We start from the raw sequence: 23,054 nt of genomic DNA, 5'->3' as shown, positions 1-23,054 counted from the left end.
AGCTCCCCTTTATTTCTAACCTATTGAGAGGTTTTTTTTTTTTTTCAGTCAATGGATGTTAGATTTTATCAAATGTATCTACTAATACGTGATTTTTTCTTTGGTAGTCTGTGTATTATAAATTGCAATAACTGATTTTCAAATGTTGAGTAGGCCTTGTATACCTACAATAAATCCCAGCTAGATGTGCTATATAGCTCTCTTCATACATTGTTGGACTCTATTTGCTAATTTTTTTAATTGAGGATGTTTGTATTTATGTTCACACTAGATACTGAACTGGAGTTTTCTTGTAACATCATTGTTTGGTTTGGTATTTGGGTAATGCTGATTTAGGACCAGATTTAAAACTAACAAGTATATCCACCATATGTATTTGGCAAAGAGCAGTCAGGGCCTTGTATTCTGGGCATGCCAGCAAGAATATGCAGCAATGCTCAGAGATATGGACTATTACCTCTTCTGCAACAGACTGCAGATGTAGGCTCACTGTGATGATTTAAGTTGGTATTGTGCAGTATTAAGATAAATGATAAAATCCATGTCAATAATTATAAATTTTAGTTTTAAAATGGCAAATGCTTCTGTTACATTTTTTGGGTAACAGTTTAATTGAGATATAATTTGCATACTACACAATTCACCCACTTAAAATTATACAGTCTAAAATTGTAACAACTGATTTTTGACAACGGTACCAAAGCAATTAAATGTGGAAAAGAAAGTTTTTTCATCAAATGATGGTGGAATATCTGACTATGTATGTGGAAAGAAGTTAATGTCAGCTTATATCTCACAACTATATACAATAAAAGATGAATTATAAACCTAAATATAAAGACTAGAACTACAAACCTACTAGAAGAAAATGTAGGAGAATGCCTTCATGGTCTTAGGGTAGGCAAAGATTTTTTTAGGCAGAATCCAGAAAACAATAAACACACACAAAAAATTTATAAATTCAACTTCATCAAATCTAAAAAGTTACATACATCAAAACGCCCTGCTTTAAAGTAAATAAGCTAGCAAAGAAAAAGAACATAATTGTACATACATCTGACATAGGACCTATGCTCGCTACAGGTGGTATCTAGAATACAGAAATAATTCCTGTAAGTCAGTAATAAAAAAACAAAGAATCCAGAAAAAAAAAATGGGTGAAAAGACTTGAATAGTGACTTCACAAAGAAATATCTATCAAATAATCAATAAGCAAAGAATGTTACTATCATGTGTCACCAGTAATAAAAGCCACAGCTACCAATACTCACATCCTAGCAAGGCCTGCTTTATAGATCTAGAACAAGAACAATTGCACCAAGCACTGCCCTCCCTCTGGCCACTAGAAGAGCCTGACACTTGATTAAAAACTCTGTTGTCCTCATCTTCAAATTTTTAATAATTTTATCTTTGAATTTGTGTTTAATGAGAAAGTCAAGTAAGACAGTGGAGCTTGAATGTGAGAAAAGGACATATGTGTACAAGTGTCTACTACAGCTTGCTATGTTATTTCTTAGAGCATTTGAAGTCACTCTGGCATCTATAATACAATTTATAATCAATTTTATTCTGCTACACTCCCATGCATCATGAGTACACTACAAATCAGGGTTCATGTTCCATATCAAAACATCTTCAATTGAGTAAGAAAAGAAGCTAATTGCTCCACAAGGCATGCTTTCTATTTGAAACAGACTTGTTTTTAATATAGAAAGAAGGCAGTGGCATTTTAAGGAACACAAATGACCAAGGAAACCCATCATGTCTTTCTTTACTTGGTTTTTTCAAGTGCTTATATTGAAAATGATGATATAGAAGGAAAGGGAAAGATAAGTTAACCCATAGTTCCTTTTCCTTTCAGTCATTCCTTACTCATGATCAGTAAACTGAAATGTGTGCAGAAATGTGTGCAGAAGTAAAATAGACAGTTTACTAGAGATTTCCACAGTAAGAACAAAACATGCGTGTATGTACTAGCTACACATCATTAGCCATTTCACCCCCAAGTTAAATGCTCATATATTTGTATTAAAGACTGGTGACTTTTGTTTGTTTGTGATTGAGGTAACATTAGTTTAAAAACATTGTATAGGTTCCAAGATTACATTTTGTTACCACATCCACCACCTTGTGCTCATTTACCATCCACCACCAACCAATCTGCCCCTTATACCCATTCCATCACCCCTTCCTCCCTTCTGGTTACCACCATTCTTTTGTTAGAATCTAAGGTTACCACCATTCTTTTGTTAGAATCTAAGGTTTTGTTTTTGCTTTTGTTTTCTTTGTATTCCACAAATGAGTGAAATCATAGGTATTTGCCTTTCTCATTCAGACTTATTTCATTTAGCATAATTCCCTCAAGGTCCAGAATTACAAATTATAATTATAAAAAGAGAAAATGAAATAGTGATAAATGCTACAACATGGATAAACTTCAAAATCATTATGTGAAAGAAATCAATAGTGAAAGAAACCATCTTTTTTTATGGATAAGTAGTTTTCTGTTGTGTATATATACCATACCTTCTTCAGCCATCCATACCTCACCAGGCATGTGTTATTTCCATGTCTTGGCTATTGTGAACGGTGCTGTCATATCATAGCAATGAATTAAGGTGTGCATATGTCTTTTTTAGTTAATGTTTTCATATTCTTCAAGGAAATAATAAATATCCTTCAAGTGAGGTTACTAGATTATGGTAATTCTGGTTTTAATTTTTGAGGAACTTCCATTCTATTTTCCATAGTGACTCCATCAGTTTACATTCTCACCAACAAGGATTGAGAGTTCCTTTTTTCTCCACATCCTCATCACCATTTATTAATTTTTGACTTTTTGATAATAGCTGTAGTAACCAATTTGAGGTTAAACCTCATTGTGGTTTTGATTTGCATTTCTCTAATGATAAGCCATGTGGAACATCTTTCCATGTGTCTGTTCGACATCTGTATGTCTTCTTTGTGAAATGTCTGTTTTAGATCCTCTGCCCATTTTTTATTCTGGTTGCATGTTTTTTGTTGTTGAATTGTACAAGTTGTTTATATATTTTGGATATTAACCCCTTATCTGAAATATAGTTTAAAAATAATCTTTTTCCATTCGAGTGTCTGCTTTTCTTTTAATGATGGTTTCTTTCACTGTGCAGAAGCTTTTCAGAATAATATAGTTCCATTTGTTTATATTCTCTTTTGTTTCTCTTGCCAGTGGAGATGAATCAACAAAGATATTGCTAAGACTGATGGTTTAAGATTGGCATTGTGCAATATAAAGAAAAATTATAAAATCCATGCCCATAATTTAAAATTTTAGTTTTAAAAATGGCAATTACTTCCGTTACATTTTTTGGATGACAGTTTTATTGAAATATAATTTGCACACTATACAATTCACCCACTTAAAATTATACAGTTTAGTGGATTTTATAATACTCAGAGTTGTACAACCATCACTAGCTACTTTTGGAACATTTCTGCACCCTGAAAGGAAACCCCCATACACATTAGCAGTCACTTTCCAAACCCCTACCATGCAACAGTCTCTGGCAATATGCCTTCTACTTCATGGATTTACCCATTCTGAACACTTCATATAAATGAAGTCATACAAAATGTAGTCTGGTGACTGGCCGCTTTCACTTTCCATAATGATTTTGAAGTTTGTCCATGTTGTAGCATTTATCACTATTTCATTCTCTTTTTTATAATTATTTATAATTCTGGTAAAATACACATTAAATTTACCCAATTAAACAATTTTTAAATAGAAAATTCAGTGGCATTAAGTACATTCACAATGTTGTGGAACCATCACCACTACCCATTTCCATAACATCTTTTGTAACCCTGTAGGGGCAGGATGGTCACTGAGCAGGTTTTCTAATCCAGCAGACGGATAAAGGAGTATCCTCGAGCCCTCGGTGGGTTTCTCAGGCTTTTATTGAGCTTTACATGTAGTGTGGCAAACAGGTACATGGCAGGCAAGGGTGCTGGGGGGCCAGGAGGCCATGGCCTCCAAGACCCCAGCAAGTCTTCACTCTGGGCTTCTCTGGCCTTCTTTCTCCCCCTTCTCTCTCCTGCTGCTTCTCCTGCTTCAGCTTCTCTTGGTGGCTATCTCAATACTCCTCCCATGGCCCACAGAAGTGAACAAGTCAGCTTACAACACTGTAACAACTGCAGGTGCCCCATCAGGCAGGGCAATCCTAATGGTGGAAGGACAGAAAAGCCTGAAAACCATTTACCCTACGAAACCTTAACTGAAACTGTACCCATCAGCGATAACTTTGATACCACCAATCCCTAGACCTTGGTAACCTCTATTCTGCTTTCTGTCTCTATGAATTTATCTAGAGAAATCTCATTCCTTTTTATGGTTAAATAGTGTTTCATTGCATGCATATACCACATTTAAAATATTTTATTCATCTGTTGATGGACACTTAGGTTGTTTCTAAACTATTGTGAATAGTGCTGCTCTGAACGTTAGTTTACAAATATTTGTTTCATCCTCATTTTCAACTCTTTGGGGGTATATACCTGTAAGTGGAATTGCTGTATTAGATAGCAATTCTATGTTTAGCTTTTTGAGGAACTACTAAACTGTTTTCCACAGTGGATGCACCATTTTATATTCCCACCAGTAATGCACAAGACTTCAAATTTTTGCACATCACCCTCTAACATTTTAAAAGTAAAAAAATATTTTAAAGGAAATGTTTTATATATCAGTGCTCTTAATAACAGGTTATTTTCCCCCTGAATTTTGAATAAGTGACTCAATTTTTAATTTTACACAGTGTTTCACAAATTACATAACTGACTCTGCCAATAGAATGACAACAGTTAACAAGATTGACAACAACAAATGTTGCTGAGAATGTGGAGAAACTGGGATTCTTGTATGTTGACAGGAGTATAAAATGGCACAACCATTTTGCATACTGCTCAGGCAGTTTCTATAGTTACATATATATTTACCTTAGGAACTAAAAAGAAAATAACATGGATACAAAAGATTCTTATCATGGAATCTATGATTAGAAGACTAATTTGAGAGATATTTGGGAGATAGACTGCTAAGAATAAGATTGAATCCTAGATTGAATGGTTATGGGGGATGGGAAGAATTAAAATGAGAATAGGATATTTCCACATGTTTTAGTTTGGTTTTCAAGTGGGTGGACAGCGATGCCTCTAATTGTGACTAGTGCATACAGAGTCTTCTGAGGTGGAGAAATGATGTGTTTGGCTTTGCACACGTTGAATTTGAGATACATTTTGCACTAGTCATTGTAATTTATATTCCCTATCAATATTTTCTTCTTTCACTGCCACATAGATGACCTGCTTTCTGTTATTTTTTTCTACATAATAGAAAATTTCTTAATTTCAGCCTCACTTGTAAATTTGAACTGTTTGACTGGTCTCCTAACCCTCTGCCTATTCTACCCAGATATTGAGTACAGTTCTGCTATGTAGGGGCAGGAGAGGCACAGGGTAGGATATCTAGGATCAGAGCAGACTGGGTAAAGGAGAGTCTTGGAGCGCTGGGTGGGTTTCTCAGGCTTTTATTTAGTTATGGCAGGCAAGGGTGCTGGGGGGCCAGCAGGCCGGGAGGCCGCCAAGCCCCCAGAAAGTCTTCACTCTGGGCTTCTCAGGCCTTCTTTCTCCCCTTCTCTCTCCTGCCTCTCTCTCTTCTGCTTCTCTTGGTTTGCTCCTCTTGGTAACTATCTCAATACACCTCCCATGGCCCACAGAAGCCCCATCAGGCAGGGCAATCCTAATGGTGGGAGGGCAGAAAAGCCTGAAAAACCGTTTACCCTGCATGCTACCTGTTTTATTCTGGTGGTTCTCATCAAGTCATAGACACCTGACCATTCAAATATTTCTCTCGCTTTGTTGTTTTTGTAACAGATTATCTAATTTACTCATATATTACAAAATAATCAAATTTACTTGTGTCTTTACTATCAAAGGTTAGATATAAAATTCTATATAATATTTGTTATTAATTTGTAGATATATAGGCCAAAAATGTTTTTAAATAACAAATGGATATTATCTTCTGATGTAGTTGTGGAAACCAGAAGTATCACAGTGTACATTCCAGGAAAGAAGTTTGGGGATGATATAGATCAACAAATGACTTTTCCAGTTCAGTGCAGCTTTTGGTCTTTTGTTGATATGGATTCACCTTCAAGGAGAAATACACAAAAAGCCAACACTTTAATAGGTCAGATGGTAAGCTATATGTATATTTTATTGTTAGACTGTTCCTCAGCAATTTCAGTCACAGATTTTAGTGTAATGTTTTTATTATTCTTAATGTTTTGTTATTTACCTATTTCTGTACTTAATCAAGTGCTAAAAGTAAATAATGATACAGTTGTTTAGGTTTTTTTCATGTGTATTAGTCATGTAATGCAGACTGCTCACTAGAAATTGGCATTTGAATAGGCTAGTAGGAAAGGCTTTAATAAAAATATGTAGAGAATAGTCAAAGAGAATTTAAAAAACTGTCACCACAAATTCCCATGTTATTCAGGAATAGCTTTAAGTAATTCATAATAGTAAATAACATAATAATATAATGTAATATAATCAAATACTTTAATAATTATATTAATAAGTTAAATAATAGTTATAATTATTACTTATAATTGTTTCCAAAATGTTTGTGAAATGCCACAGTTTAATGTTTGCCTTTTACCTTTTGTTTTGATGTAGGATTGTAGTTTGATTCCAGCTAACCTTGTCGAGGCATTTGGATTATTGATTAACTGCAATGAATCATCTCCTTGCTACTCATTTCTTCCAACTGTGCAGCATACTTTAAAAAAATCCATTGATCCTGAAGGGCTGCTTTACATAGATTCTAAACAGTTTACAAGTGAAGATTTTGAAAAGGTAAAGGTAGATAAAATGATTACCAAGAATACTTAAGCTAATATTTCTCAGTTTAAGTAGAATTTCCTTTGAACATCCAATTTTCTTCATTTAGGATTTTTTTTGTTTCCAGCTTTTAAATACTCAAAGGATAGTGTATGGAAAATATTTAGAATTATAGTGAAATAAACAACTGTATATAGACATAGATATTAAAATGCTGAGTTTGTTCTTTGCACCACCTTTCAAATCACTGTAATTCAAAAAAATCTGAATATTAAAAAAACAAGATATTCTTATAGAAAAAGTTATAATACGCTGTTTTATATGAATGCCTTCAGAATTTTCACTTTTGGGAATATATATCATGACTCACTAACCTATTTTATTAACCTGACATGTAAACTTGTGTGGCATTTTCAGAGTGCCTGACAATAGATGATGTAAATTCAGTAATGGTTCTTATAGCTATTAAATATGCTCAGGTACTTACAAGTGAAATTCTTTTGGTATTAGTTCTTCAGAAATCTGTCCACAGTACAGTTAAAGTGTCTGAGTAGGACAGATAAAAGGCAGGGGATATTGGAAAGTGAGAATTCATGAGTCAATTTTTTTCATACTTGCCTTCCTTATAGACATATTGTATGGGTAGAAGGGTAAAAATGAGGTTGATTTAAAATGAAACATAAACTTTTTTATTCATATGGGTTAGACTAGAAAAAACAACATAATACAGTGAATTTTTTTCCTAATTGAGATTAAAAACAAGATATATGAAACAAGGGAAAATTTATGTACTAACATGGGTGATGTTGATATAAATATTGCAGGAATTCAGAAGAGCAGATATCAAGTAGTATGAAAGTAGTAAGAGTTGAAAGACTTCAAGGACAAGATGAAATTTTAGTTGGGCTTAAAAGAAGTTAACATTAGATGGCAGGAAGAATAGGCATTCAGGATAGATATGATAGTGAGATCAAAGATATAAAAATAGAAATGAGTATACTACATGGAAAACTATGAGAAGACCTGACTGGAGCAAAAATTTTATTATGGATCCATTGCTATTAAAATTTGACAAATTTATAATAAGCCTTGAAACTCAGGCACAAGGTTTATGGTTGATTCATCAGACTGCAGAGAACAGCTGTCTACTTTACTAGGCTTGGTTAGTGAAAAATGATTTCTTCAGAAGATAAATCTGTGCATCATACATAACCAATTAGATGGAATATGTTGCAACCTGGGCTTTCCAAGAGGCAGACTGAAATGGAATTTCATGTGCCAGTGTTTATCAGGGAGTGGTATTATAGCAAAACGAGTGGAAGGGAGAAGGAAGCACTATTGGCCAGAGGAAGGAGTTAAGCTGTAATGCAGACCCAAAAATGACCTCTAATACCCTGTAGTGAGTTCTGGAGCTACAGAAGATCCCTCACAGTTGTCTTGCTTTGAATGGAAATAGATGATTTGAATAGAAATAGAGATCTAAAATACCTTCTTCCCCACCCTTCACTTCAGTCTTTTGATGTGGACTGTCCTAAGGCATTCTCTAAAGAAGAGAAGCACTGGAGGCCATTGCTAACATTTCCAGTAGTTGGACAGCCTACTCCTGAAGAGGCATTTAAGTAGAACATCACTGTGCCTTCATAGGATTAAACTTAGAGAGGGCTACTAATGCTATCGGTAGTAGTATCATTTAGTTCTGAGTATCATTTGGTTCTGATCATTTAGTATCATCACAATTCTGAAGAGAATTGTGGAATATTAAATGAATAAAAAAGACAGGATATATCCAGATCCTTAAAAAAAAAGTTTTACTTAATATATAAACATTGCAGGTTAATAACAAGTCTATAATGTTTAATTTTTCCTTTTAGTTCTGTGAGTTGAAAAAGAAAAGTAGACTGGTGAAATGTCTGGGAATAGTATCATACAGTAAGGATTTAAGGAACTGGGAGTCACTCAGAAAGAAAACACAAGCCTCACAGAAAACTATGATAAACATTACATTAAAGACTTATTCTCGGGCCTCCCCGGTGGCGCAGCGGTTGAGCGCTGGGTTGCAAAGCTGCCCGCAGCCTCTACGGCGCCAGTTCAATCCCCGGCTGCTCCCAGGCCTCTGGAGGAGGGTCCCACCTGGTGCGCAGACCCCTCCTGCCACCCGCTGCTCCCCTCAGCAGTGTACTTCGGTCCTTCTGCCTGCTCTGCTCCCCGCTCTGGCTCTGGTGAATTCTGTCACCCTCCCGCGCTTCTGACTATACCCAGTGCTTGTATAAATAAATAAATAAATCTTTAAAAAAAAAATTGTCTACCAAAAATCTTACTGAATCTCCAATGCCCATTTTCATAATAGTTAACATAGTGCCTCCTACATTGTGATCAGGTGTATTCTTTAAAATGAAGGAAAATAAGGAGGACAAGTAGCTTTAAGACCAATGAGAGAAAGTTCTAAGGAAATAAACTGCCGAAGAATAAAAAGTATTCAAAGAGAAATGAGCGCTTAAAGAAAACTTCTCTCCCATTGAAATGATTCAAGTGAGTCTTTATTCCACTGGAAGCAAAGACTTGATAGTCATTCAAATAAATACATTACACAGAACATTTCTGTGCTAAGAGGGGAGAAGAGATTATTCTGGGTAAACTTTAATTTTCTTAGAAGTATAAATTTCTGATTTAAGTATTCAATGGCTTTGAGATGACTCCAAATATTTAATCAATTTTACGTAAATGAAATATTCTAACTTTTTTAAAAATAAAATGACAATATACTTTGTTTTTTTGTAATATAGATTTGATAATGCTTGTGTCTCAAAATTTTCACTCTTAATATAGCTGCTGGCTTTTGCAAAGAATTTGAATGTAGAATTCAGCATGGAGGCAGAGAGAATGATTCATGGCTATTATCTAGCGAGTCGCAGAATCAGAACAGATTCTATAAGTGGATCAAAACTGACAGCATCTGCATTAAAATATTTGTAGGTATTCGATGCAAAATTTAAAAGTCAGCATTGACCTAAATGAGGTGTTTAACTTACTTATTTCTCTGTTTCACTTGTTTGTATATTTGATTGCTGTTTGGTTAGTTTATAATTTGTTCCAAAATAATTTAAGGAAACTTAATTCCTTTTGTTATATTGTTACATAATTTTAACTTCTAATAATTACTAAAAATTAATTTTTATTGGATCCCTTGTATGAGATATGTCTGAGAACAGTGCATTGTTTGCTAATGCAAATTATTTTTAAAAACATGACTGTTTAATCATTCCAGGTATTTTGTAGTTGAATCTAGAAAAAATTCTTTAAGTTTTAAAAAATAATTGTTCTTGTATTTTGAAATTCTTTGTTTTTTTTTAAAGATATGTTTGTTTATGCATACAAGAACTGGGGTATAGGCCAGAGGTGTGGGGGTGAGAAGATTCACCAGAGACAGAGTGGGGAACAGAAAAGGCAGACCGACTGAAATATACTGCTGAGGGGAGTAGTAGGCGAGACAGGACAGGTCTGCTGTGCCATGTGGGTTAGCTCCCTGGCTGGGGATCAAACTCATGCTGCAGTGGCTGCTGATACCTTGATAGTGCTGAGACTTAACCCCTTGTGCCACCAGGGACACCCTATTTTGAAATTCTGTAATTGACTCACCTATTACTGTTCCTTAGAAACTTTTTTAAACTAACTTTTATTATAAAAGTGAAATATGGACATAGAAAAAGAGCCTTAAATGATGTATAAAGTACACTGCTATCTCGAGCCAATTCCTATTCCACTTCCCAGAATAATCACTATTAACAATTTTGTTTGTATTCTCCTAGACATACTAGCTTATACATATATGTAATTTGTATATGATGCATATTAAATACATGTTTATTTAAATTTTACATATTTTAAATGATTGATATTTAAATATATTACACATAAGTATACATATTCATATGGATACTCTCTTTTTTTCCAAATGGAATCATATGTGTTGTACATATCATACTGTCAGCATTTAAAGAATTACCTGATTGTTTTTAATAGCTGCATCACAATTTTACTGTGTTGTGATTGCTGTTCCATTATTTAAACAGTCCCTTAATGATAGACCATTATTTCATTTGATATACATTAATGTATAATCTCAAACAAATTATAAAGTAGGACCAGGATTAAGATAATCCATTAAATTAATAAGTATCTTGTTATAATTGCAATATAAAGTAAGACAAGTGAAGGACTGGCAGGCAGGAAATGTCAAATACAGTTCTAAAAGAAATATTTAGTTCATTTCTCCAATTGTATATTTATCTTCATAGGGTTGGGAAAAAATGCTGTAGATAAGCCAAAGAGAAATCAGGTGTGATGTCTTAAAATGATAAAATTATATAATGCTGTCCATTTTGTGAAGTCATTTGTAAAATAGTTATATCAATATTCAAATACTTAATACTCAAATCTTAAAAACATTAAGGTTCCTATTTCCTTATAATGTATTTTCTCTGTAATAAAGATATTTTTATTTGAACACATATAGCTTAGGTTTATGTGACTATATTGACCCCAAAATAAGGCAGAGTAAATTTTAATATAACTATTTTTTGCCATTGTGAAAAACAAATACTATGACTGGAGGTGAGGTTTATGAGATAGCAAATTAAATAAACCACTACTCAGGGAGTCATAAACCTTGCATTTTCCCACCTACTACTATACATAGGTACCTAATAATACCATCTTTGCTTTTCTATAAAATGGAGCTGAATAATATGCTATTTTCTTCTGAAAGACTATATATACATAGTCTGTCAATATTATTAGAAGGAATTTAGGTAAGGACATCAGGAAAATTATAATCAAACTGTAAATAAATAACACTGGAACGTCTTCATAGATCTAAATGATAATCTTAGTCTAACAGGAAGAAAATTAGTAGGATAAATGAAGTAAGATAATGTCCTCAATTAGGTCCCAGCCTTCCTATGCAAGCATAAATGAATGAAAAAAGGGTGATATGGCCTAATACGAAAAGGACTTAAGATTTCATTCTTTCTATGTTTAATATGTGCAAACAATATAATCTTCCTGTTAATAATGTGCTTTGGGGTTGTATTAATATAGTATTAAGAGTAAGAATATAATGGTTCTGCCTTACCTCTAATCTGCTGGCTAAAGTACCTGTAAATTCTATACTGAAAAAGAATTTTAACCAAATCTGGCTTAAAAAGGTTAGTTATGGAGCCTCCCCTGGTGGCGTAGCGGTTGCGCGCTGGGCTGCGAGGCTGCCCGCAGCCTCTGCAGGGCCAGTTGGTTCCCTGGCCACCGGCGAGGGTCCCACAAAAAAAAAAAAAAAAAAGAAAGTTAGCTAGGATGGTAAAGGGTCTGAAAATTACCTCTTATGATGTATTAAAGGACCAGGAATATCTTGGAGAAAAAAGAAAACATGGGACAACTATGAAAGTTGCTTTTGAATATTTGAAGAGCTGTCACAAAATTTAGAAGTAGTAGGCTTGTTCTGTAGTCTCTGAATTCAGAACCAGGGACTAGTGGGTGGAAATTACAGTGAAACCAATTTCAATTTACTCTTACATAATCTTGTGGGTGAGTCACAAAACTTTCAAATACCTTATTTGAAACCACAATAACCCTATGAATTATTATTATCCCCATTTTGTAGTCGTGCTTCACAAAAATCTCAGAAATTGAGAGATTGATACAAACTCACCCAGCTAGTAAATTCTAGAAACTTTGCCTATCTTTTCTGTTTCCCTAGTCCAGCAATCATTCAAGTATGTCACATGTGCCTAATAAGAGGTTTTCAGGTAATCAGTGGTAGTTAAAAAATTAAAATAAAGAATGGATTGCCTCATGAGTCCCAGTGAATCCTAGGAAAGTTTCAAGAGACTGAACAATAGTAGCTTGGGAGGGATATTGTAGAGAAAATTCAATTATCTGATGGAAGTTTGGATTTTGAACTCTAAGATCTCTTCTAACACTATTTCAAGATTCTATCAGGACTTCATAGCCATGAAGAATTTGGAAGAAAACACCAAGCAAGAATATGTCTGTAAGAGATATTTAATTAGGTTAATTTTTCCAAGAGTGTATTTATCTGAACAGAATTTGGGTAGAAGAGGTGTAGAATAGAATTGGGCCTCCCCAGTGGCACAGAGGGTTGAGCACAGCTCGGTGAAGCTGTCCCCGGCCAGGCAGGGAGATTCCCACATGGCGAGGCAGACCTCTCTTATCCTGAGTCCACTGCACCCCTCAGCAGTGCTTTCGGTCTGTCTGCCTATTCTGCCCCCCTCCCTGCCTCTGGTGAATCCTCTTACCCTCCTGTGCCTCTGGCCTGCACCCCATCTATTGTATAAATAACAAATAAAAAAAATCTTTAAAAATTAAAAATAGTTAAAAATAAAAAAAAGAAGAGGTGTAGAATAATAAAGATATACCAGGGTGGAAACCAAATCCTTAGATAAGAAGTCAGGATACTCATTTTTTCTGGAATATTCTAATGAAGTTGGGAGGAAAAGAATACTTTGAAAGAAATTAAATTTTGGAGAATAATGTTCATGTGTTGCTATGAGACTGCACTTTACAAATTTCCTTTTTATTATTGTTTTCAAATAAACCCATTTGTTGATGAAAAAAAGTGATTTTTAAAAAAAGAATATGCTGATGTTTAAGGTGTGACTTATATTCACACATCTTTGAACTTGCCAAAATATATATAATCTTTACCATAGAAATATATTTTGATTGGTATCAATTTTATTTCTTAGAGTTTCCCTGTCTGAAGCCCATGCTCGACTGAACTTAAGGAATAAAGTGCTTAAGGAAGATGTACTAATTGCAGCCATATTATTTGAAATATCTCTCACATTGAAATATGGTAATCTATTAAGTCATTAGTAATCACAAGTAATTATATTAAACAAATGTTCTGTCAAAATGTTAGATATATTTTAAAAATTATTTTAGAGAATCATAAATTTCTATCAGGTAAGCCTTGTTTGAATTTGAAGAATTAGTAATTGTTTATAGGTAGTATCATTATCTGATATTGTTATTGTACATAATTGTTTCTGTAATTGAATTTTTGCATTGCTTGAATTCAGGGGGAAAATGTCTAATACAACACAAGAAATGATTTAAAATTTACCTTCTTTTTAAAGTGCAACATTTAATTATCTAATAATCCTCTACCGTGGAGTGAGGCATGTAAACAAACAAAATGTGATTTTTTTTTTATCACCGCCTTTCCTGAATTGCTGCTTGTAATATTAAGACTATAGCATTTAATTATTTGAAGATTTTATTTATTCATTCATTCATTCATTCAAGCACTGGGTACAGTCAGAAGTGCGGGAGGGTGAGAGAATTCACCAGTCAGAGCAGGGAGCAGAGCAGGCAGAGGAACCGAGGTACACTACTGAGGGGAGCGGTGGGCGGCAGGAGGGTCTGCGCGCCATGTGGGACCCTCCTCCGGTGGCCGGGGAGCAGCTGGGGATCGAACCGGTGCTGCAGAGGCTGTGGGCAGCTTGGCAACCCAGCGCTCAACCGCTGCGCCACCGGGGAGGCCCCATTTAATTATTTGAAATGAAAGGAACTTACGGTAATAAAAACATAAGAGCTAAGGTAAGAGTAAAGAGAGTTAGTCTTAAAAAGTTCTTTGTTGAATTAGATGAAACATTAATTTGGTGAGAGGTAACTACTTCAAATCAAACTTTGGCTCTAACCCCGGGACCCAAAGAATGTATCAACACTGACTTTCTATGTTCAGTGCTTAAATTTGTTTTAAATTTAATTTTTACTTGTAGGGGCAGGAAAGGGCACTGAGCAGGTTTTCTATGATGGTATGCAGACGGGGTAAAGGAGGAGAGAGTCCTGGAGCCCTCAGGGGCTTTTGCAGGCTTTTTTTGGATTTACCAGGTACACAGCAGGTAGGGGTGCTGGGGGCCTGGGAGGCTGGAGGCCTACCAGCCTCCCAGGACCCCAGCCAGTCTTCACTCTTTCTGGGCTCTCTGGTGGTCTCTGCTGCTCTCGTGGTTCTGCTTTTCTCGGCTTTTCTGTTCTTGTGGTTCACTCTGCTTCTCCTTCTGCTCTCTTGGCTTACTCCTGGCGTCCCTGTGATGCTGCCCTTAAAAGCCCAGTCTTAGCCCAGGTGAATCTCATCTACATAGGCCCATACCCCACTCCGGGTGCCCGCCATCAGGCATGCATTCAGGACTTCAGGGTTATGTCATCTATCCTAATGGCTGGAGGGCAGAAAAGTCTGATACTTTTTTCTTTACCCTACATACTGTAATAATTTTTCATAAAGATCTGTGTTCTATTATCTAAATTATCTACAAATATCTATCTGTGTTCAATTATCTAAATCAAGCATTCTTAATATGATGCAGGGACCCATAGTCTTTTTTTTTTTTTTAATTTTCTTAATTTGTGGGTCATCTTTCTATAGTTACTGTTCCCTTTAGGTGTGGCTCTCCCACCAATAATCCACCCTCGGTACCACCACCCAGCTCCCCTGTGTCTCTCTGCTCCTATCACTTTCACTCCTCCACTGCTGCCAGATGTAGATTGTTGGTCGGCCCACCAGCCTTGTCTTTTTCCTAGAACTTTGGACTTTTCTTGGGCAAGGACCTAGGCTTCTGAGCCGCAGCACACTATACTGCTCTAATCCCAAGGTGCAACTATGAGGTAGGTAGCCAGCCAGAGTCGTTTAGGAGCCTCTTGTATCTCAGGTGTGTGGTGTGGTTCTCGGACTCCTTGATTTTGGAGCTCCCTGTGGTATTGGAGGCTGTCTTGTTTTGTCCAGTCCAGCGTGGTGTCTGGGCTCCCTGCCTCCTCAGCCACACAGGTTGTACCACCCATTCCGGTGACTGTCATGTGATGCTGCTTCTGAGTCATATAATTCTGGCATTGAGAACCCTGCTCCCCGCCAATGTCAGTGGCTAAGTTCCCCGGTGGGGACAGACTCCAATAGATGGTTAGTCCAGCTCCTCTCATCTCCTTTTGTGGTTTCCAGTCCTGCGTTGGGTCCCCAGTCACAGCTCTGATGTTTTCCTCCCCCAGTTGGAAAAGGAGGAAGCCTCAGTCACCTGGCTTGCATCTCTGGACCAGGGTTTGGTTCTTCAGCTCCCAGAGATGTTGTAGGTGGGTCTCATGTGATAGGTCACCACATCAGTTGTCTCATCTGATTGAGCAGTTTGGGTCAGCCCCAGGCAATGACTGTCTAAGGTTTTGATTTGTCCTTCTGATAAAAGTCTGCAGAAAGGGTGCCTGAATTACAAATGTCTTCACCAACCCAGTTGATGCCGGAGTCAGAAAGGAGAGCTCCCTAAATGTTACTTTGAACATAGTCAGAAAATAATCCCTACTCAGGTCTAGTTTTCTTGAATACAGAAAACAACACAAACTAGAGATGTGGGTGGGTTGTTGAGGGAATAAAAAACAAAAATGCCCAGGTTTGTCTTGAGCAAATGATTGTATCATGGTACCATTTACCAAGATTTGGAAGAAAAGGATTTGGTTAAAAGATCAAATTATAGATATAAGTGAGATATTTTACCAGAGATCAAGCAACAGATGTTAAGAATCTGGATAATTTTAACCAAGACGCAATTTAAAATCACTAATTTCCTAATTAATCATGTCATCTTTTCATGTGCTTATTGACTGTTACCTTCGTTGGAGAAATGTCTATTCAAGTCCTTTGTTCATTTTTTAAATCTGGTTTTCTTGTAGACCCCCTATCAGGTATGATTTGCAAATATTTCCTTCCATCCAATGGGTTGTCTTTCCATTATTAATTGTATCTTTTGATGCAGTTTTAAATTTTGATACGATCTAATGTTTTTCTTCTGTTGCATGTGTGTAGGGTAAGTATCAGACTTTTCTGCCCTCCTGCTATTAGGGTTGATGACGGATCCCTGTGGATCCATCCTGAATGTGTGCCTGATAGTGGGCACCTGGAGTAGGGTGTGGGCATGCTTAAGTGGGTACACTTGGGCTAAGACTGTGCTTAAAAGGGCGGCATTACGGGGACGCCAGCAGAGCAAAAGATCAGACCAAAGCAGAAGAGAGCAGGAGAGCCCAGAAAGAGTGACCCGGCCTCCTGGCCTCCCAGCACCCCTGCCTGCTATGTACCTGGTAAACTCAATAAAAGCCTGAAAAAGCCACTGAGGGCTCTGAGGACTCTCCTTTAACTAGTCTGCTCAGATCAGAGAGAACTTGCTCTGTGCCCTTCCTGCCGCTACAATGTGCTTTTGGTGTTATAGCCAGGAAACCATTGCTAAGTCCAATGTCATGAAACTTTTTTTTTTCCACCAAGTTTAGTTCTTTTGCTTAGATCTCAAATCCATTTTTTGTTTTCCATGTAAGGGACTGTAGTGGCAAGAATGGGCACAGGGCAGGTTCTCTATGATTCGAGCAGATGGGGTAAGGAGGAGTCGTGGAGCCCTCGGTGACTTTTGCAGGCTTTTATTGGGATTTACCAAGTACACGGCAGGCAGGGATGCAATGAGGGTGGGGTGGTGGGGGCTCTCCAGCGTTCTCTCGTGGCCTCTGCTGCTCTCTCACTCTGTTCCGTTCTTTTTGCTCCTTTGATGGCATCCCCGTGACGCCACCCTTATAAGCCCAGTCCCTCAGCCTAGGTGAATCCCATCTATATATGCCCACACCCTACTCCAAGTGCCCGCCATCAAGCATGCATTCATGTGGATCCATCATCAATCCTAATGGCGGGAGGGCAGAAAAGCCTGACACTTTTTTTACCTTACCCTACAGGGACCAAGCATAATTCTTTTGCATGTGGCATTTCCCAGTACCCACATGTTAATACCATCCTTTCCCAATGAATGATCTTGGCATCCTTGTTTATGAGGATTTCCAGGCTATCTCCTGTTTGTTTTTCAGAGAAATGTATCACATCTTTATTCTTGACCACCCACTTAACCTTATCAATGCTATTTCTCCCACCTTATATAACTTTAAAACTATAATGTCTGCTTTAGTAGATAAATGTTTCAAGATCACATTGAACATCACTATTTCTGCTGTTGACCGGATAGCAGTTAGCATTTACTTAATGTTTCTGGGACCTCAAAAAGCCACCTAAATGATTACTGAAATATTATTAAATGTCAAGGTTTAATATGAAATTTCATTATTGAAAATGGAATCCCAAAATTAGCATTTAATTCTTTCACTTTTTCTTTTCTTAGGGGCCGCCGTGTTTTGTGTTGCACCAAATGCACTATTTCCATTTGAACTGTACAGTGAAGAATATTTAGAGCAAAGAGATATTTATCTGACTCAATGCCAACAACAGCTTCAACAGTTCATTGCCACATATGGACCTGGGACAGCTGTTTTCACTAGTGATGAATAGGCAAATCAAGGAAAATGTCCTTTTTTCCTAAGGAGAAAAACCTGGTTCTGAAGTAATGCTTCAGGTAATGCTGTCTTACAGAAGTACACTAGAAAGCCATTTTAAAAATGTTGCAGGGTAAGCAATGGAAAAAGTTTTCATGTAGTTCTTTGTCACAAGACAGCAATAACGCTTTAAATGAAAATACCTGCAATATTTTTAACTATTTCTTTGATTGAAAGCTTAACAAATAGTATCATAATCTGAAACCCCAAATTTAAGAACTCATATTTTACTAGATTGATATTTAATCTATGGTTTGGGAATCCCTTGTCAGAAATGGTCTTTTAAATTTTCCTCTCATGTAAACTAAAACAGTAATTCACATTTTATCAAAGAACATTATAAACTGCCTAGTTACAGAAAGGAACTAAATTGCAAGCCCAGTTATCTTTGGAGGAAAAATCTCTAAATTTTTTTAAACGAAGGATGCCATGTTTCCAGAAATCTTTTTTAAAGCTCTAAAAATTCTCACTGAAAGAAATCAAAGTTGCCACTTTATTAGCCAAGATACCATTAAGGTGGATAGCTCTCCCACTCTTTATAGGCTTCAACAGATCATATCATTACGCTCATTCAACAAATTTTAACTATTCACTGGAACTAAAACTAGCTTTTAAGGATTTATTTATTTATACAAGCACTGGGTACAGTCAGAAGCGCGGGAGGGTGAGAATACACTAGAGCCAGAGCGGGGAGCAGAATAGGCAGACTGACGAAATACACTGCTGAGGGGAGCAGCAGGTGCTGCAGGAGAGGTCTGCGCGCCATGTGGGACCCTTGCCAGTGGCCGGGGATTGAACTGGCACTGCAGAAGCTGAGGGCAGCTTCACAGCCCAGTGCTCAACCACTGAGCCACCGGGGAGGCCCCTAAAACTAGCTTTTAAAAAATGAACCGAGGCCTCCCTGGTGGTGCAGTGGGTTGAGTGCAGTACTGTGAAGCTGTCTGCAGCCCCAGTTCAATTCCCACATGGCAGGGCAGACCTCTCCAGTCTCCACTGCTCCTCCCCTCAGCAGTATACTTGGGACCATCTGCCTGTTCTGCTCCCTGCTGTCTCTGGTGAATCCTCTCACCCCATCCCTGCACCTCTGGCCTGTACCCAAGAGTCTTGTAGAAAAATAAATCTTAAAAAAAAAAAAAAAAAAAAACCTCTATTGTTAGGAACTTATTTTCTGGCTTATGTAATTAATACTTTACTAATGTACAAAACAACCTCCACTTTTGCACTTGGTGGTGTTGATGAAACAAGGGGACTATCAAATGCTGGGTGAAAAGGTTTTCAAATGTTGTCTCCGGTGGGAGGTGAATTAGTGATGTTGCTGTACGTTGCATACTGTTTTGACTCACATATTGAAATTATAACGTTAATAAAAGCAAAGAAACTATGTACTAGGACTAAACAGGAGAAAAGATTTAACTAAGTCTTCTTTTAATTCAAGCCCTGGATATCCAGAATTATTACTATGATGTGTTTTGTCCAAAGAAAATTTTCAAAAAATGATTAATATTTAAATTTTCAACAAAATATGTAGGTCACTAGTGAAATTTAACTACCAAGTTTCAGTTGTTTAGCATTAAATTTGGAATCACTACCCACACAAATAGAACAATGACATTCTATTTCTAAAGAAAGTTAAAAATGAGCGATGGCTAAATATGGGAATGTTGTTTTAAAGATTTAATGTATTTTAAAAGGACTATTACCCAGCAATTAAAAGTACTGAAACATGTATTTTTCTACATAATTTATTGTGAGATGATCAATGTCAATAAAACATTAATTTTGGTCATTTGCTTCATGTCTTCTTGACTGATTCTTCACTTTCCTTCCAAAATGTCAAATGCCACACTTCTAAGGGATTAGAAATCAGAAACCAACAGTGAGAATCAGTCCACATTCAAAATCAAAACTAACATTGAAAAAGGAAATCATACTCCTGATAGAAAACAGGCAATGATCCCAGCCCTTTGGAATTTATAAATACTTTTGAATTATCAAAAGATGTGGTTGTTTGACATATACTTACTTGAGGAGATGAAGAATTTTTAAACACCACAGTTGAAGATTAGAACTTTCATTGGCAGGCAGTTACCTGTATGCAGAAAAGAACATTACATCCATTTTAATAAGAACTGCATTCTATGAGTAATTTACATAATCATTATAGATTACTGGCATCTCAGTCTTAAAATTTTCTTCAAAGAAACCCTCAGCTGGGTAAACGGCAAAATGTAATTTGAGTCATCACTGTGCCAGTCGTTTAATAACTATCATGCTGAAAATGTATCAAACATTAACCTGCTTTTCAGGAACAATACTATGTAACAAAATTAATTTTCTTTGGTACCTCATTACATGCAGTTGTTTTCCCACTGTGTTTCAGTCATCCTCGTTGACAAGATTTATTACAAACATTCATCCTCAAAACTCATGTCTCCGCTGTACCTGTAAATTATTTCATTTGTGAATTCTATTTGTTCCATCTGTTCAGCATCTCATATGTAGAACTGGTTCTTTTTTCCCATTCTTATCCAGAATCATAATTCTATCATACTTGAAATCTTGAGTCCTGACCAAGTTTTTATTAAAAATTTTCAGTATTGTTAACACCAACACTCAAAACATTCTTATGAAACTATAAAGAATGTATTTTAAGCTTAATTCTACTTTTTTGGTAATTAAAATAGATAACCTTAAACGTTAACTGCTAGTCCTTCTAAGCTGATTAGGACTTAAGCCCATAAATGATCTTCCAAGACGGAACTATATTAGCATGGGCAGGAAAAAAGGATAGATCTTTGCTTTGGTCATACTGATTTTAAGACAGGATGGTCCTAATGAGTACCAGTAATTGCTTTTCTGCTTCAGATTTGACAAGGAGGAAGAGAGTCAGGTTAAAGGTTAGCTATATAAAAATAATTGTGCAGATCTCCAACTAAAAGCATTGCAATGGCAAACTTGAAATCTAGTTTTAGAGTAGATACATTATGGTGGCATCGTTATTGGACTATTTTTAATAGAATAAGTCCAAGTTGCCTGAAAGCTTTTAGGTAGTCAAGGGACATGACCAGGGCCACAAATGAGGTTCTACAGCACCCCATGAATATAAATCAATAAACCAGACAGCTATTGCAAATGATTTATGAAGAGGTATCAAATGTTCAATTGCAAAACAATTTATCATTTTCAGATTTAGAAATGGTGAAATATTCCATATAATCAGTATCAGCAAACTATTGGTTATAAATAAATCCAATTTGTAAAATTTCAATTTAACGAGTCTTCACAACAAGTATAATCCCACTTGTGTGTGATGCCTTAAAGTAGTAATTTTTAAGCCTATCTTATATATAATGAAGCCCTTATCCATCCCCCACAAAAATCAAGAGTCTAAACACAAAATTTCAGGTAACTGGATGGTAAACGGGGGATGCCATAGGAAAGCTGTTGCTATGGCACTGGCAATATTCTAGTTCTTAAATGGATTGGTGGGCTCTCTGGCATTTAGCTTCAGGACTTAGTGCATTACTAACATTTTTATGAAACATTGTTTGACAAACAACCCAACATTTAGAAATGAAACAGGATTCAAGCAACTTATACCTTAAAAATGAGTATGACTAAACACTAAATACAAATTAATCCATGACATTTGCACCCTTGTCAGTTAACTCGTTTTTGATAAACGGAAGCATCTGAAGATATACCAATAGCCCAACGACGTAAGAACCTTCTATATCTACATACTGGTTTCCAACTTCAAGGCCTCGTCTGATTTGCAGACAAAGGAGGAGCCAGGAAATGCCAAGCCGGTCTACCGAGTGATAGCCGATTAAACCATGCCGTTTATTTAAAAATCAATCACCTACTACAGTGAAGGGTTGTCTGAAAATCTAAACGCTCACTTCCCATAATAAAACGCTCCCTTACTCGGGATAATCAGTCGCCTATTTACGGGCCCGTGACCCCATTTAGGCCGCAAATCCCCGCGAAGGCCGAGGCGGGGCGCGAAGCCGCCGGCTGATCCTTCGGGCGCTCGGGGTGATCTTAAGTTTCTGGCTCAAAGTCGAAACGGGAGTTTGCTGAGGCAGGGGTCGGCTAGCACCGCAGGTGGCGTCTCATAAAATCCGACTCAACCTAAGACGAGGACAGGTCGCGGCCGCGTCCCTTGGGGCTCGGGGGAGGGAGGGAAGGTGCCGCCCAGGCCGACCGCGCGGGGACCCCGGGAATGGAGGCCCCGGGCTCGGGCCAGGGCGGCGGGGAGCCTCGCGGCGGGCAAAGCCCCGGCACGGGGGGCGGGTTTCGGCCGAGGAGGAAGCACCGGGACTCTCACCTCTAAGAGCTCGGCGACGGGGCCGCCCGCCGCGCCGCCCTCGCCGCATGGCCAGCGACGTCCCGGACTCCTCGCTCGCTCAGCGGCCAGGCGGGAAAGGAAATGCCCCGGGCGCGGGCGGCTCTTGGGCGCGCGGACGCGGCCCCGCCCCTTCCGGGTCTGGCCCCGCCCCTCCCTGCGGGCTTAGCGCGCCCGAGCCCGCGTGGGTAAGCGCCGGGGACCGGGTGTGCCAAGGTAGGACTTAAAAGTTTGTAAAATACGGGCCTCCCTGGTGGCGCAAGGGGTTAGGCACCGCACTATGACGCAACCGGCAGCCTCCGCGACCCCCGGCCGGCCAGGGAGCAGCCCACATGGCGCAGAGACCTTCCTGTCACGCCCGCTGCTCCCCTCAGCTGTGTATTTCGTCAGTCTGCCTGTT

The 23,054-nt window shown here is 37.6% G+C and overlaps 1 protein-coding gene, 1 long non-coding RNA gene and 1 other non-coding gene across 8 annotated transcripts in view; 1 reads left to right on the top strand and 2 right to left on the bottom strand.

Annotated features, from left to right (window-relative positions):
- MCMDC2 (minichromosome maintenance domain containing 2) overlaps positions 1-20,135 on the top strand; it is a 38,252-nt gene extending 18,117 nt beyond the window's left edge. For 4 of the 5 annotated variants that reach the window (XM_037505751.2, XM_054692213.1, XM_037505743.2 and 1 more), the window contains 5 exons: positions 6,074-6,240; positions 6,727-6,906; positions 9,718-9,860; positions 13,650-13,759; positions 18,096-20,135. In XM_037505751.2, coding sequence (XP_037361648.1) covers positions 6,074-6,240; positions 6,727-6,906; positions 9,718-9,860; positions 13,650-13,759; positions 18,096-18,262 — 767 coding nt within the window. In that variant the 3' untranslated portion in view covers positions 18,263-20,135. Of the gene's footprint in view, positions 1-6,073; positions 6,241-6,726; positions 6,907-9,717; positions 9,861-13,649; positions 13,760-18,095 lie in introns of those variants that run through there. The other variant, XM_037505759.2, reaches the window with a different exon arrangement.
- LOC119241280 (uncharacterized) lies at positions 19,949-22,744 on the bottom strand. Of its 2 annotated transcripts, none has more exons than XR_008550642.1 (4): positions 22,637-22,744; positions 20,651-20,748; positions 20,330-20,395; positions 19,949-20,154 (listed from the first exon to the last, which is right to left on the bottom strand). It is a non-coding gene; the product is annotated as an uncharacterized LOC119241280 (long non-coding RNA). The 2 variants fall into 2 exon arrangements; XR_008550643.1 differs by lacking the exon at positions 22,637-22,744 and adding an exon at positions 22,234-22,454.
- On the bottom strand, positions 20,474-20,560 carry LOC119251912 (small nucleolar RNA SNORD87). The gene has a single exon (XR_005126647.1). It is a non-coding gene; the product is annotated as a small nucleolar RNA SNORD87 (small nucleolar RNA).
- Positions 22,745-23,054: the final 310 nt, after the last annotated feature.

Source organism: Talpa occidentalis, unplaced genomic scaffold (genome assembly GCF_014898055.3).
Source record: "Talpa occidentalis isolate TD23 unplaced genomic scaffold, MPIMG_talOcc4v2.1, whole genome shotgun sequence".
Lineage (NCBI taxonomy): Eukaryota > Metazoa > Chordata > Mammalia > Eulipotyphla > Talpidae > Talpa > Talpa occidentalis.
The sequence above is the reverse complement of the archived record's forward strand: the minus strand, read 5'-3'. Positions and strand labels throughout refer to the sequence as shown.